Source organism: Mustela erminea, chromosome 2 (assembly GCF_009829155.1).
Source record: "Mustela erminea isolate mMusErm1 chromosome 2, mMusErm1.Pri, whole genome shotgun sequence".
Classification (NCBI taxonomy): domain Eukaryota; kingdom Metazoa; phylum Chordata; class Mammalia; order Carnivora; family Mustelidae; genus Mustela; species Mustela erminea.
Window position 1 is genome coordinate 49,086,967 of NC_045615.1, and position 13,971 is coordinate 49,100,937.

The window sequence follows — 13,971 nt, forward strand, 5'->3', positions numbered from 1 at the left end:
TCTGACCATGCTACTCTTCACTTTTATTGCAATACATAAAAGCTGTTGAATTTTTTATTAGTGCAGTTGATGCACTGGTAGTATCAAGAACGACTGTGTCTTTGTCCCTTGAATCAGTCTTCAATTATTTCATCTATCCTGGGCTTCTTTTCCTTCCTTCCTTTCTTTTGTTCTTTCTTTCTTTACACATTTTCCCCTTCTGATTCCTCCTTCCTACAGTCCAAGTACCGCCCCCCCCCCCCAACAACCATCACACTTTATATATTCTCATTCTTATATGGAAGGGAAAATTGTCAGGTTTCCTTTGACAACACTCTTCACACTGTCTCATATGACAAGCAGCCCCAAATATGACAGGAATAATCAGTGTGGCTCATCCATTCTTTAAGCTTCTTCAGAACCCTCAAGGGTTTGGAATAACCTGGTCATGTAGCTACTGTGATAATTACTTCAGTGTCAGGCCTTCACATCAGGAGATCATTTTATACGTAGAAAATTTGTAAAATACTACATACATTTTACAAATCCCTACTTTCCCCAAAAGTTGCATCCCCACAAATAAAATAAATGTCATAATACAAAGTAACAATTTCTTTTTCACTTAGATTGCAGTAGTCTTTTTAAATATACAGGGAAGATTCATAGAACAGGAATAAAATAGAACAGTTAGCCACTGTAATCTCTTTTATTTCTCCTCCTCCACTTCTCTACCTGTTTCTTTTTCTTTCTTCCCCCAACTCCTCTACAGCTCCGTCTCCAATCTGTTAGCGATACTGTAATTCAAAATCCATGAGGCAATTCGTCCTGTTGTCTTACTCTACAATATGCTGTTTATAATATTACTGACCCTTCATACATGCTCATTTTGCTACAATTTAGATAATCAAAATTCTGGTTAAATGTTCTAGATTAGCTTATTAAAATATTAGTCATACTATCAAGAGGAAACCAACTTTTTAAGAAGTCTAAGTGAATAGAATTTGTTGGTTAAAAAAAGGAAGAAGCATTAAGTTCAACAGCAAAGTAATAGATTTGATGTATTTGGTATACATTTGGTATACCTTTTTGAGGATCAAAGAGTTTATCTTCAGAAAAGGACCTAATTTTGTGATGTCGACTCCAAGACATTTTTTTTAATGTCAGCAACAATATACTTTTTAAGCCAATTTTATAAAATTTGCAATAATGTGCTTTTCCAGTAGATGTCTCTAAAATGTTCTGAAGTAGAACAAGGAAATTGTGGTTTGCTGTAATGACACAAAAGACAGGAATTTCAGTTCAAAAAATGTTCAATTAGAAAGGAGGAAAGAAAAGTTTCTTTGTAAATCTGTTTAAAAAATTCCAGTCAGCTTTACTCAGATCCTCTCTATAAGAAAATTATGTTTTATGAAATGTATCACAGATATTATGAATGCAGAATATACAATCATGCAATTGTTGAAATAAACTGATCCTGCCATATGTTATGAATATATAAAAATGTTTCATTTTACAAATGTGGAGTAATTCAATAAATTTTATAAGCTATTATATATAGCATTTTAAATATGGAACTTCTCCAGTAAAATTGTTTTAAAATATGACTTCAATTGATATAAATATTTAAACCAAAAAAAGTCCCTGTATTTCTTATATATTTGCATATCTAATTCATTCCAGTGGCATTAAATGCTTTCTCCTTTAAGAAAGAACATTACCGGGGCGCCTGGGTGGCTCAGTGGGTAAAAAGCCTCTGCCTTCGGCTCAGGTCATGATCCCAGGGTCCTGGGATCGAGCCCCGCATTGGGCTCTCTGCTCAGCAGGGAGCCTGCTTCCTCCTCTCTCTCTGCCTGCCTCTCTGTCTACTTGTGATTTCTGTCTGTCAAAATAAATAAACAAAAGCTTAAAAAAAAAGAAAGAAAGAAAGAAAGAACATTACCACCTATAAGCATCTTGCTCAATTATGATACATTTAGTCAAAAGTCACCATATAGGGGCACCTGGGTGGCCTTTGACCCAGGTTATAGTCTCAGGGTCCTGGGATCAAGCCCCAGGCTCTCTGCTCAGCAGGGAGCCTGCTACCCGCCCCCACCCACAGCTCTCTCTGCCTGCCTCTCTGCCTACTTGTGATCTCTCTGTCAAATACATAAATAAAATCTTTCAAAAAAAAAAGTCATCATGTATCTTCAGTCTTTGTTGCACCAAATTGCTTTTTTTGATTTGACTACCAAATCTCAGTAAATCTTTACATATGTACTGACCATCATCAAGTAAGCATTCACCCGGTATTGCAGCATCAGCAGGAAAAGGGTCTTGTCACACAGGAGGGTTTTTGGTTCTAAGAACAAGCTTGCTCATTACTGAGTTACCGTTAATGGCTTCATCTATAGGCCTCAAAGGTCTGGAAGGAAAAGAAAAAAAAAAAAAGAAAAAAACTCATTAGTTAATACCTGCCTAATAAAAGGAGGAGGAGGAAGAAGAGAAGGAGTAGGAGGAGGAAAAAGGAAAGAGAGGGACAGAAGGAAGAAAGGAAGGAAGGGGCACCTAATGAACAAATTGTTGCTCTTGACGCTTGCTGACCTTGCTTCTCTAAGTCTTTGATCCACCAAGGACAGTGTTTCCATGCAGGAAAAAAGAGGAATTGTATTGAGGGAACAGAAAAAAATAATAATAATCTTATTTTTAAAATATATTGCATTTTGTAAAAATCTGAAGTGCATGAAGATCTTTAAAAGTTATTTGACTTAAATACATGTCCTTCTGTCCCAGCAACCATGTCTCAGAAAGATCCAAGAAAAAGGGACTGAAAAATCCGTTCTAGAGAACAAAGCAAAGGTCTGTGCTGAAGTGCAAGATACGATAAGATTGCCTGGGAAACCTAGAATTTGTAGTAGCTCTTGTGGTAGGGAATACATTTGGGAAGACAGAAAGATTGTTAAATGAAAAAAATAAAAGAGCATCGATCATCCAAGAACTTGATCACAGGAGAGTAACTGACTCCACTGTGAAGAGATCCTATCAGCACTTCTCCACCGGCTAAATCCCATGCAATAAACTGGGATGAATACAAGTATTGAACTCCAGTCCACAAATAGAGCCGGGAAAAGATAACATAAACTATTGAATTTGTTAAACAGGCATTTCAGGCTTTTACAGCCTTGGCAGGGACCCGATCCAAAGAATTCCAGAAAAAGAGATTCGTATGACAATTGGCTCTCAAGGATCTCTGTGTGATGGTTAATAGCTGTTTCTTCCACTTAGGAGTACAATTTCCTCACCTGATTCCTCTTAAAACAATAAATTAAAAAATAATTATAGCTAAGAGCAAATGTAAAATTTTAAATCTGTACACACACACAATCACATTAGTTTTTGTCACTTAATATTTAAGGTATTTTCCTCATTCCATTTTCTTTCAAATCAGTCAGGAGAAAATTTCATTTTTCTTCACATATATTACGTTTTCATAAAATGAGGAGAGAATTACTGAAGATTAGTAGGCAGAAAACTGAAGACTTTCACTTGATACTTCTATGTATTATTCTTTGTCCCTTTTAAGAACTTTCTTTTTTTTCTCTGATAGTTTTGTTTTCTCTTCCATTTGTCAATGATTCTAAAGGGTTTCTAAAATAATTTATAAAAATTTTTGACTTTTTTTTTTACATGGATGATTCCAGCTAAATGATGTTTCTGTCACACAGATGATTTCATGTAGAGTACTGTCTCAACCTCCTTTAAAGAATTCTCCATCAGATTTAGAGTCAATGGGTGATACCAAGTCTCGGCAAGTTGATCATTTCTATTAACATACATGATAGTGCCATCCTACCAAATTATCTGTTAGTCTTTACCGAATTAACAATGACTGCATTCAAATTTTTTTCCAGCCCTTAAATACTATGTGCATTTTAAATATTTAATGTATTTATTACAAACTAAATCATGAAAATTGTAGAATGTCCTATTTATTTAATTCATAGAGCTTTGCAAATGTCATTTGGCCAAATTTGTGGCACCATAAATCAAGGAATGTAAATATTTATTGTATTTTTTAGTTCTGTTGTATAAATATTTTCATATAATTAGAAAAATTGATGTTTTCTCATGTAATTGCTTATTAATTTTTGTTTCAAATGAAATACATATATTTTTCATATCTGAAATGTCTTCTAATCCTAGGTTAAAAAAGAATTGACATCTCTATTAGAATGTTATTTCTGAGGGTGCCTGGGCGGCTCAGTTGGCTAAGTGTCCCACTCTCGATTTCTGGTCATAATCCCGGGGTTGTGAGATCGAGACCTGAACCTGCTCAGCATGAAGTCAGCTTGAGATTCTCTTTCTCCCTCTCTCTCTACTCCTTCCCTACCCATGCTCTATTCTCAAATAAATAAATAAAATCTTTAAAAAAAAAAAAAAAGAATGTCATTTCTGTAAATCAGTTCTCCACTTTTTTAAAACATGGCTTATTTTCTGAATGTTAAATATAAAACACTAGTAATGATATTCCTATATAGAAATTATATTAGGTAAGTTCTATAACATTTTCTTTTCTAAAAAATTATTTATTATTTAAATTATATGATGCTAAAATTCTAATTTTATTTCATAAACATTTTCCTTTCTTTATTGATTTTTATTAACACTATTTGATAAAGTATTTGTTCAATTTTTTATTATTTCAAAAATGTTGCTTTACTTGAAAATTTTTGTTTCTAATCTTATTTCATGAGATTAATTTCATAAAGTTCTTTAACATTTTCCTCTTGATTTCAAATGAACTTTAATGGAAATTGATTGTCATTATGAAAAACGAATCTACTGATTTCAATTTTAAATGAAAAAAGTTTAGGGGTGCCTGGGTGGTTCAGTGGGTTGAAGCCTCTGCCTTCTGCTCAGGTCATGATCCCAGGGTCCTGGAATCGAGCCCCGCATCGGGATCTCTGCTCGGCAGGGAACCTGCTTCCCTCTCTCTTTCTACCTGCCTCTCTGCCTACTTGTGATCTCTGTCAAATAAAATAAAATTTAAAAAAAGAAAAAAGTTTAGAACATTATTTGAGTCAAAGTTTACATAGCTTATAAAAATCCACTAATTTTTATTGAAAATAAAATTGAATTGATTTTCATTTCAGAAATACACATTGTTTTATATTTAATTGATTTTTATATCAGTTTAATGTTTTCATATCAAAAGATGCTCCAGAATGATTTTTTTAAGAGAGAGAGAGAGGTAGAGGGAGCGGCAGAGGGAGAAGGAGAGAGAGAATCTTAAGCAGGCTCCATGCTCAGTGCAAAGCTGGATGCAAGGCTTCATCTCACGATCTTGACCTGAACTGAAATCAAGAGTTGGGTACTTACTGAGCCACCCAGGTATCCCTATTATTGATAAAATTTCTATGGTTTTTCTTTTTACAAAAAAATCACACTCATAAGAAGTGCTTCTAAAATTTAAGCTTTTATCTCTTTTCCAGTGTTTTTAATAATTTATTATAAATTATTTAATTATGTTTATCAAAACTACCTCCTCCTTATAAAGGCCCACTTCTCTTTGGAATGATAGGAGACTCAAGTTTGTCATTTATTAGAGTTTAAATAGATCATGTCTTTAACATATGTTCTTATTATCAACAGGCAAGTGTGGTTATTTAAAAGTCTATGAAGATCAAATTCTGGATTAAAACTTTAATATGAAAATATTTGGGATTTTCTGCCTTGTAACAATGAAACATTAGAATTAGAATTTTTCACAATTTTTTCTAAATCAGTACTTCTTAACTAAGGTCATACATCAAAAATCACTTGTAGAGTTTAAAATTATATGTATATAATATAAAAAATATATAATAAAATATATAAATACATATATGTGTGTGTATATATATATATATGCACATGCTCAGTTCCCAGAAGAGATCTTTGGAATCAGAATCTCTGGGTGAGATAATGGAAAAGGCAATGACACTTTCAGTGTTTCAGAATTTACAGGTGCTTTTGTTTCTCAACTGTGATGAAAAATCATTAAAGAGGAAGAAAAAAAAAACCAATGTGTTTAAAGTTGATAACAGATAGAAAAGGAAATTGGAATTGTAACTTGTTTGTTGCCACAAAACAATATAATTTTGTTGTTACTATAATCACACATTTCTTACTAACAAAGTACCCTCTGTCTACCATGTTATTGAAATGCCTTTAAATGCACCAGCTTTTTTTGTTTTCCTATGATTTTTTGGTTTTGTTTTCCTGTGATTTGATGAAAAAGGTAAGCAGTAAGAAAATGTAAACATCATTTGTTAATCCTGTTGATGAACATCACATGTTCCTTTTGCTATAAATACTTGCTCATATCCTGAACCCTCTCCCACTACTAAGAGAACTAGGGAAGGCTGTGAGATAGGTAGTTGTTAGGGAAGATTTATTTTGATGCTTTATTCTGGTGATTCTCAAACTTCAGTGTGCATTGGAAACATCAGAAGAGCTTGTTAAAACATGCATTACTGTCCCACTCCAGACTTTTTTATTTTTTAAAGATTTTATTTGTTTGTTTGGCAGAGAGAGACACAGTGAGAGAGGGAACACAAGCTCTGTCCCAGGACCCTGGGATCATGACCAGAGCCAAAGGCAGACAGTTAATGTCTGAGCTACCCAGGCATTCCCATACTTTTCTAAGTTAGAAGGTCTGAGATGGGGTCTAGAAGTTGTATTTTCAAAAGTTCGCAAGTGGTCAAAAAAAAAAAAAATACTACCCATAAAAGAAAAGTTTCCAGGTGATACTGATACTGCTGATATAGGAATGCTGGTTTGAGAAACATCACTTCACTTTCTAGTTACTCTCTTCCGTATGCTTAGATTTTAGCTGTTAGAAAAATGCTTTCTACATCATCTAAAGAGAAAACTTGATAAAATCTATGCAATTATTTAATAGATATATTTATATGAATTAGTTTGTATTTAGCCTAAAGGAACCTTATTACTAGGACCTAAGGGAAATTTAACACTTTTTGCCACTTGTGCAGCCCTAAAATAAGTATAATTTCCCCAAGCTGCAGATTGTTTTCTTCCAAATATATCAATAATTATATAGGACTTTCCGTAATACAGTGGAGAGAAAAAAAAGAAACAATATCAAAACAAAAACCTTGAAAATGAATGGAAATTCGTTAGTTTAGCTCAATGCCCTAAAGAAAAGCAATGCAAAATTCAATCTAACAATAGAGACTAACTCACATTAATACTAAATATATTATTCTTTCTATGGAGTAGAAATCCTTTAGTATTACTGTCACAGTCACATATGCCTTAGGGAGCTTAATTAACATGGGCTAGAGGGAAAGTTTCATTGGTACATAATTTCACATGGGAAGAAGCACAGTTAGACACCAAATGCTTATTTTCTCATATAATTATTTTCTCAATAATGAATACATTTATTTATTAAAAGTCTGCAAATTACAGGCCTGCCTTACTTGATGTGTTCAATGTTTTTAATAATTTTCACTCTAAATTGTTTTCTCCCATGAAAAACTATATTTCCATCTAAATATTAACTTGATTCATGGGAAAGGGGAATCAATTCTTTAACAGAGTAGACTTATTTTATAAGAATTTCTATTTTTCTGAAATTTCCCTGATTTTACCGGTTGATCCCCTTACGACTTGCCATGTAATAGTTTACTTTTACTGGTGGTCCTTGTGTTTTGAGTCTAGGTTTTTCCTAAAAATCTGGGAACAACTCATTTAGTTAAGCAGATACTCTTTCAGTCAGGAACCCATAGCTCTCCCTTATTTCCAAGGAGGAAATCCAGCAGGAAATCGCATTGTTAAACAAGCAGTCTTTGTGGCAGTCCACTTACAGAGCCACGGTAGACTTTAACACAGCTGATTTTCAAGTCCCCTTGGTGATGCAGGTAGTCCATGTCCTCCAGTTTGCACAGCTGCCACATGCTACCATCCATTCTCGCCTAAAAGCGGGCCTGAATAATTTTATTTTTTCCAAACGGAATTAGAGTCCCGGACTTCCAACACAAGGTAGTAGCACATTGCCCTCCTGATTGGGACAGAGCAGCTCTTTCTGCAATCCTGGCAGACTGTCATGCTTCTGGACAGGGAAAACGAATGGCAGCGATGTCCCTGAAGGACTGGAAGAAATGAGGCTGTCCCAAGGCTTAACTCTCTTTTCTCTTTTTGTGTTCGTCTAGCCCAGGAACAGCAGCACCTAATACACAGCAACCAGGCTGAGAGTCACACCGCTGTTGGCAGAGAGACCCCTGAGCAGCCGCAACGGCAAGACTGCGGTGACCCAGGTCGCAGATTGTAATTGCTAACATCCCTAATCCAATTATCGTCGACACTATTTATAACAATTTCCAAACAAGAAAACACTTGACTGTCAAATGCTTGATGGGGACACATTCAGCCATACCCTTCAATCCTTTTCTACTGGTGCGCCCTGTTGGGAGAAACCTTGGAGGAGCTGAAGGTTCCCAGCCTTGAGGGATCATGTATGATTGTGAAGCTCTGTGTGCAAACACAGGAGATGATTAAAAATGCTGTTATCCTAATTGTAAGGAAATCACAGGTTGCCACAGTAAGGTCAAGCTTTTGTACTTCAAAAAGGGCAATCATGGAAGAATTTTGAGGTGGAAGGAGTGACGTGATCCTTTGAAGGAGCTAAGAAAGCTCCCTTCCACTGACTGAGGAGAGATCTCCAAGGATGTGTGTGGATCACTGACTAGGGAAAAGAACTGTGGCTTAGAATCAACAAGAACTTCATGTTGATCCAAAGTTGGCAAGCCACATATTTTTCTCATTGTTCTAATTATAAGTATTTTACCATTTCTTTTAGGCCTGACTTTATTTCTTAAAAACATTTAGTCCTACTAAATAAGACACTCAAATTGAGAAATGGGACTTAGGGGGAATAAAGGTGAATATATCCTAGAAATTGTGCAGTTTGTTTTTTTTTAAGGGATTGGAATTCCGTATATTCATAAAATAGTATAAAATCCTCCTTGAACTACTGACGTGCATGCAAAAAAGCAGGGGAAGTATCATTGCTATGTTAAATGATTCAGACTAAATCTGAATCTTTATCACTCATTAAATAACACCTCAGTAAAGAATAAAATCTTCAGACTATAGTTATGACTACACACATATATAGAGCCACACGTATTTAATTCTGTAACATTGGATTTGAAAGCAGAAGATGAGGTATCAGCTCTGCATCCTCAAACCAGTTACTTTGGTTTTCTTTATTTTCTTTTTTTTTTTTTTAAGATTTTATTTATTTATTTGAGAGAGAGACAGTGAGAGAGAGCATGAGCGAGGAGAAGATCAGAGGGAGAAGCAGACTCCCCATGGAACTGGGAGCCCGATGCGGGACTCGATCCCAGGACTCTAGGATCATGACCTGAGCCGAAGGCAGTTGTCCAACCAACTGAGCCACCCAGACATCCCTTACTTTGGTTTTCTGTCCCTTAGTTTCTTCATCTCTTAAGAATGCAACAATAACACTTTAAAGTTTAAAAAAAAAAAAAAAGGACTGAAGATTCTGAGCAAAGTTAAAACATTTTAGAAATCTATTATAAATATATGTCTTTTATATATATATCATTTATTTATATATTTATTATTTATTAATTATATTTATTATAATATTATATATACCTATATATTTATTATATTGTATGAGCTATTATATAAATATATTATTATATATTATAAATTTTCACCCTTAATGTAAAATTCAGGCTGTCATTTGCTGAGTGCATATATAGTAGTCTATATTTTCAAATAGAGAGTACAAACATGATTTATTTGAAATACCTTTAAGCCTGTCATGATATTTGAATAATATATTTGAATAGTATTATATATATATACATACACACATATTCTTTTCTTTTCCATGCAGCAGTGACACAAAAGATGACCGAGCAGATGAACTACCAGGCAATGAAACTGACCCTTCTTCAGAAGAAGATCGACAATATTTCTTCAGCTGTGAGTGATGTAAGAAACACATACTCCTCCCTAGAGGGGAAAATCAATGAAGATAAAAACAGAGAATTTCAATCTTTTCTAAAAGGTAAAAGTAAAGTAAAATATTCATTCAGTTAAGACAAAAGGTAAATGACTCATTTATCTTTTCTCATATCATTTTGGAATCTTCACTTTAGATTGAGTAGTATAAAAGTCTAAGACTATATTTTTGGAATAAGATATTTGTAAATTATTATTTGAAATATCTAATTTTTTTTCTGAATTGTCAAATCTTTTACTCAATGTTTCATCTGATTTATTTTCATTAAGTACTAGTTAAAGCATAACTTGTATTTCTTTTTAGTTAAAATGAGCTGTACTTAGTTTACTTCCATCGTGGTCTCCAGTTCAAGATAAAGATGAGTTAAGAAAGGATTATCAAGGGACACCTGGATGGCTCAGTTGGTTAAGGGGCTGCCTTTAGCTCGGGTCATGATCCCAGAGTCCAGGGATAGAGTCCTACATCCGGCTCCACATCGGCCACGTCGGCCTGCCTCTCCCTCTGCCTCTGCCTGCCTGTGCGCTCTCTCTCTCTCTGAAAAATAAATAAATAAAATCTTTAAAAAAAAAAAGGGATTATCAAGGCACAAATATATGGTTGTCTCAATAATATTGATGAAGATACTGAGGATAAATCAAAAGTGTGCTGTTACCACAGAAATTATTTAGTTTATGGGGTATAATCAATAAATTATATCCTCAGACATCTCAGGTAACAGAAATAATAATTTCCTCATAAATATGAATCAGCTTTGCTCAACTTTTGTGCTCTTAAAACAGCAGGCTGTATTCCTTTCTGAAGGTTGTACTGGATAATCAATTTCCTGTTAATTCCAGTTGTTGTCAAAATTCATTTTCTTGCAGTCGTGGGACTGTGGTCCTCTTTTCTTATAGCTATAAACTGAGGCTCTTTCACAGCTTCCTGAGGCCACTGCACTTCTTGGCTCATGGCCTTTTTCCTCCATCTTCGAAAACCAGCAACACTGTTGGGTCCTCATGGTAGGTCTCAAACCCAACTCTTCTACCTTCCTTTTCCTCGTTTAAGGACTCAGTGATTACATTGGACTGACCTGAATAATCCAGGATAATTTCCTCCTCTCAGGGTATTTAACCTTAATCACATCCGCCAAGGTCCTTTTGCCAGGAGGGTAACATAGTCACAGTTTCAGGAAATTAGGGTGTGTATCTTGAGTGGAGCAGCGTTATTCTACCTACCATAGGGATCTGTAGATAGTGAGCAATTGCTGTGGTAGTGTTATATACAGGGTACCATGGGACCACCTGATGGTTTCAACAAATCCAATCTAAGGGCTTCTTTCTACAAAAAGAAGCCATCTCAACTAATAAGCTATAGATCAGGAGGAATTAATTAGGCAAATGGTTTCAAGGAGGGCATGGATTTTCTAGGCAGGTAATTTGGTCACTAGGAATAGCTCAGTTCTCTGGGTTAATTGCATGTTTCCCAATTTTAAGATTAGTGATCCCTTTCACTTTGTTTTACACGTAAAAATACACTTATTGTATAATCCCATATCTATCACATTATTTTTTTCTTTATTTTTCACCTGTGGTTCACAGGTAAAAGATAAGGTGGACGTTTTGTATCATCTACCAGTATGGCAGCACCATGATTTTTTTTTTTTAATTATGTAGATAATTGGTATTGTTAAGCTCCTGAAGGAAAGACCCTGCCCTACACTTCTGGCATGTCCCTATGACCAAACTTACCAATGGCAAGCATGAGAAAGGAATATATTTTCCCTGAAGCGACAACATGAGAAAGAAGTCAAATAGAACAGTATATAATTCACTATAACCACCATAATGAAATTTGTTTAGCAAAATTCGGTTATCATTACCAAAGAGAATTAGAGAGAATTAGACCTGTCAACAGCTTTTTGTGAAACTACTAACAAAGATTCTGGCAGTGACACAGGAAAAAAGCATACACTCATAACAGCAACAACAACAAAATTCTCCCCTCAATGTGAGGTGTTAGTTGTGTGCTAAGCATAATCAATTATGAAAACTAGAGAGCTCGTAGTTAATGAACGTTCATTCAGGAAACAAAAACTAAACTCACCCCACAGTACTGTACTTGCCTAACAAAACCACAGCCCCTTCTCTTGCTTACTCTACATCCCAGTTCCATAAGAGATACCTGAATGTTATGCATAGGCCATACAGATATTGACATAAAGCACTTTGATATGTGTTTGCAAAATCAGATCTTGCACAATTTTTTAGCAACAAATTATAGAAATGTTATGTGAAAAACTCCTTTTCCAGAAACAATAATCTGTTTTTAAAGCTAATAGTCTGTTTGATTTCTTTTCAGACATGGCTGTGATTTTATCCCATACCCAGTGTATTTTTCCATTAAAGATTTAAAATATGATAGGGGCACCTGGGTGGCTCAGTGGGTTAAGCCTCTGCCTTCAGCTCAGGTCATGAACTCAGGGTCCTGGGATCAAGCCCCGCATCGGGCTCTCTGCTCAGCGGGTAACCTGCTTCCCCCCTCTCTCTGCCTGCTGCTCTGCCTACTTGTGTTCTCTGTCTGTCAAATAAATAAATAAAATATTTTAAAAATTTAAAATATGATAACTGAAGCACCTCCTAATTTCTATTTTCACTATTTACTTTTTTCCTAGTTACTTTGATTAATGACTCTGAAATAAATTTTACCTATTTACAGTGTTTTTACCTGTCATTCTTATTCTCACTTCCATTTTTTTTAAAGATTTTATTTATTTGATAGAGAGAAATCACAAGTAGACGGAGAGGCAGGCAGAGAGAGGGGGGGGGAGCAGGCTCCCCGCTGAGCAGAGAGCCCAATGCGGGGCTCCATCCCAGGACCCTGAGATCGTGACCTGAGCTGAAGGCAGAGGCTTAAACCACTGAGCCACCCAGGCACCCCTTATTCTCACTTTTAGGTCATAGTGTTTTTTCTTTAAAAATTTTATTTATTTGGGCATCTGGGTTTGACTCAGGTCAAGATCCCAAAGTCCCACAATCGAGTCCCACATCAGGATCCCAGCTCCACAGGGAGTCTGCTTCTTCCTCTAACCTCCTCCCCTCTCATGCTCTCTCTCACTCTCTTTCTCAAATAAATAAAGAAAATCTTAAAAAAAAAATAAAAATTTTATTTATTTATTTATTTATAACATGCTTGCTCATGCAAAATTGAGGGGGTAAGGGACAGAAGGAGAGAGAGAGAGAGAGAGAGAATTTCAAGCAGACTCTGTACTGACCACGAAGCCCAATACTGGGCCAATCTCATGACCCTCAGATCCTAACCCCAGCCAAAACTAAGAGACACTTAACTGCATGAGCCACCCAGGTGCCCCAGATCACATTCTTTTTGTTGGATGAATTTAAACAGCTATTTTTGTGGCCACAATGAATTAATTCAATTATGCTTAAGTTTTAGTTTACCTTTTCAATCTTGAAAAACATTTTAAGGCCAAAATTATATAAATTCCAAGAAGGTCTGATCCCTAACCTTAAATATTTTATTGTATTTCATCAAGTTGTCATGAAAATTTAAGACAATTTTAACTAACAGGAAATGACTAAATGATCTTGTGGGAAGTGCAATAAAAAAAAAGAAATTTGCTATTGAGTAGCGCCTTATACCCAGTGAAGCTAACATATTCTATTTTTAAGTATTCGAAGTCTAGTTTTCCAAATTTTGCTTTCTGTGTAACATATAAAATACACTCAGTGAAGATTTGTTGTGCAAATGAGTAACCAGTTAAATGCTAACTAAAATTTAGAAAATAAAAATACTTTAAAAACCTGCAGTGTGATTATTCTTGGTATCACATATAAAAGCTAGGACTATTTCAATATAATTTATCTTAATTGTAACTGCTTAAACTTTCTAATTAATGTAGCCTTTCCTTAGTATTTTGGTGGAGTGTCATTATTGTTCCCATACTTAACATTTCTACT

The 13,971-nt window shown here is 35.0% G+C and overlaps 1 protein-coding gene across 1 annotated transcript in view; it reads left to right on the forward strand.

The window, feature by feature from the left end:
• The window catches only part of MMRN1 (multimerin 1), a 72,075-nt gene that overhangs the window by 40,169 nt on the left and 17,935 nt on the right, over positions 1–13,971 (forward strand). The window contains exons 5-6 of the mRNA XM_032332891.1: positions 8,172–8,276; positions 9,890–10,063. Of these exons, the coding sequence (XP_032188782.1) occupies positions 8,172–8,276; positions 9,890–10,063 (279 nt within the window). The remainder of the gene's footprint in view (positions 1–8,171; positions 8,277–9,889; positions 10,064–13,971) is intronic.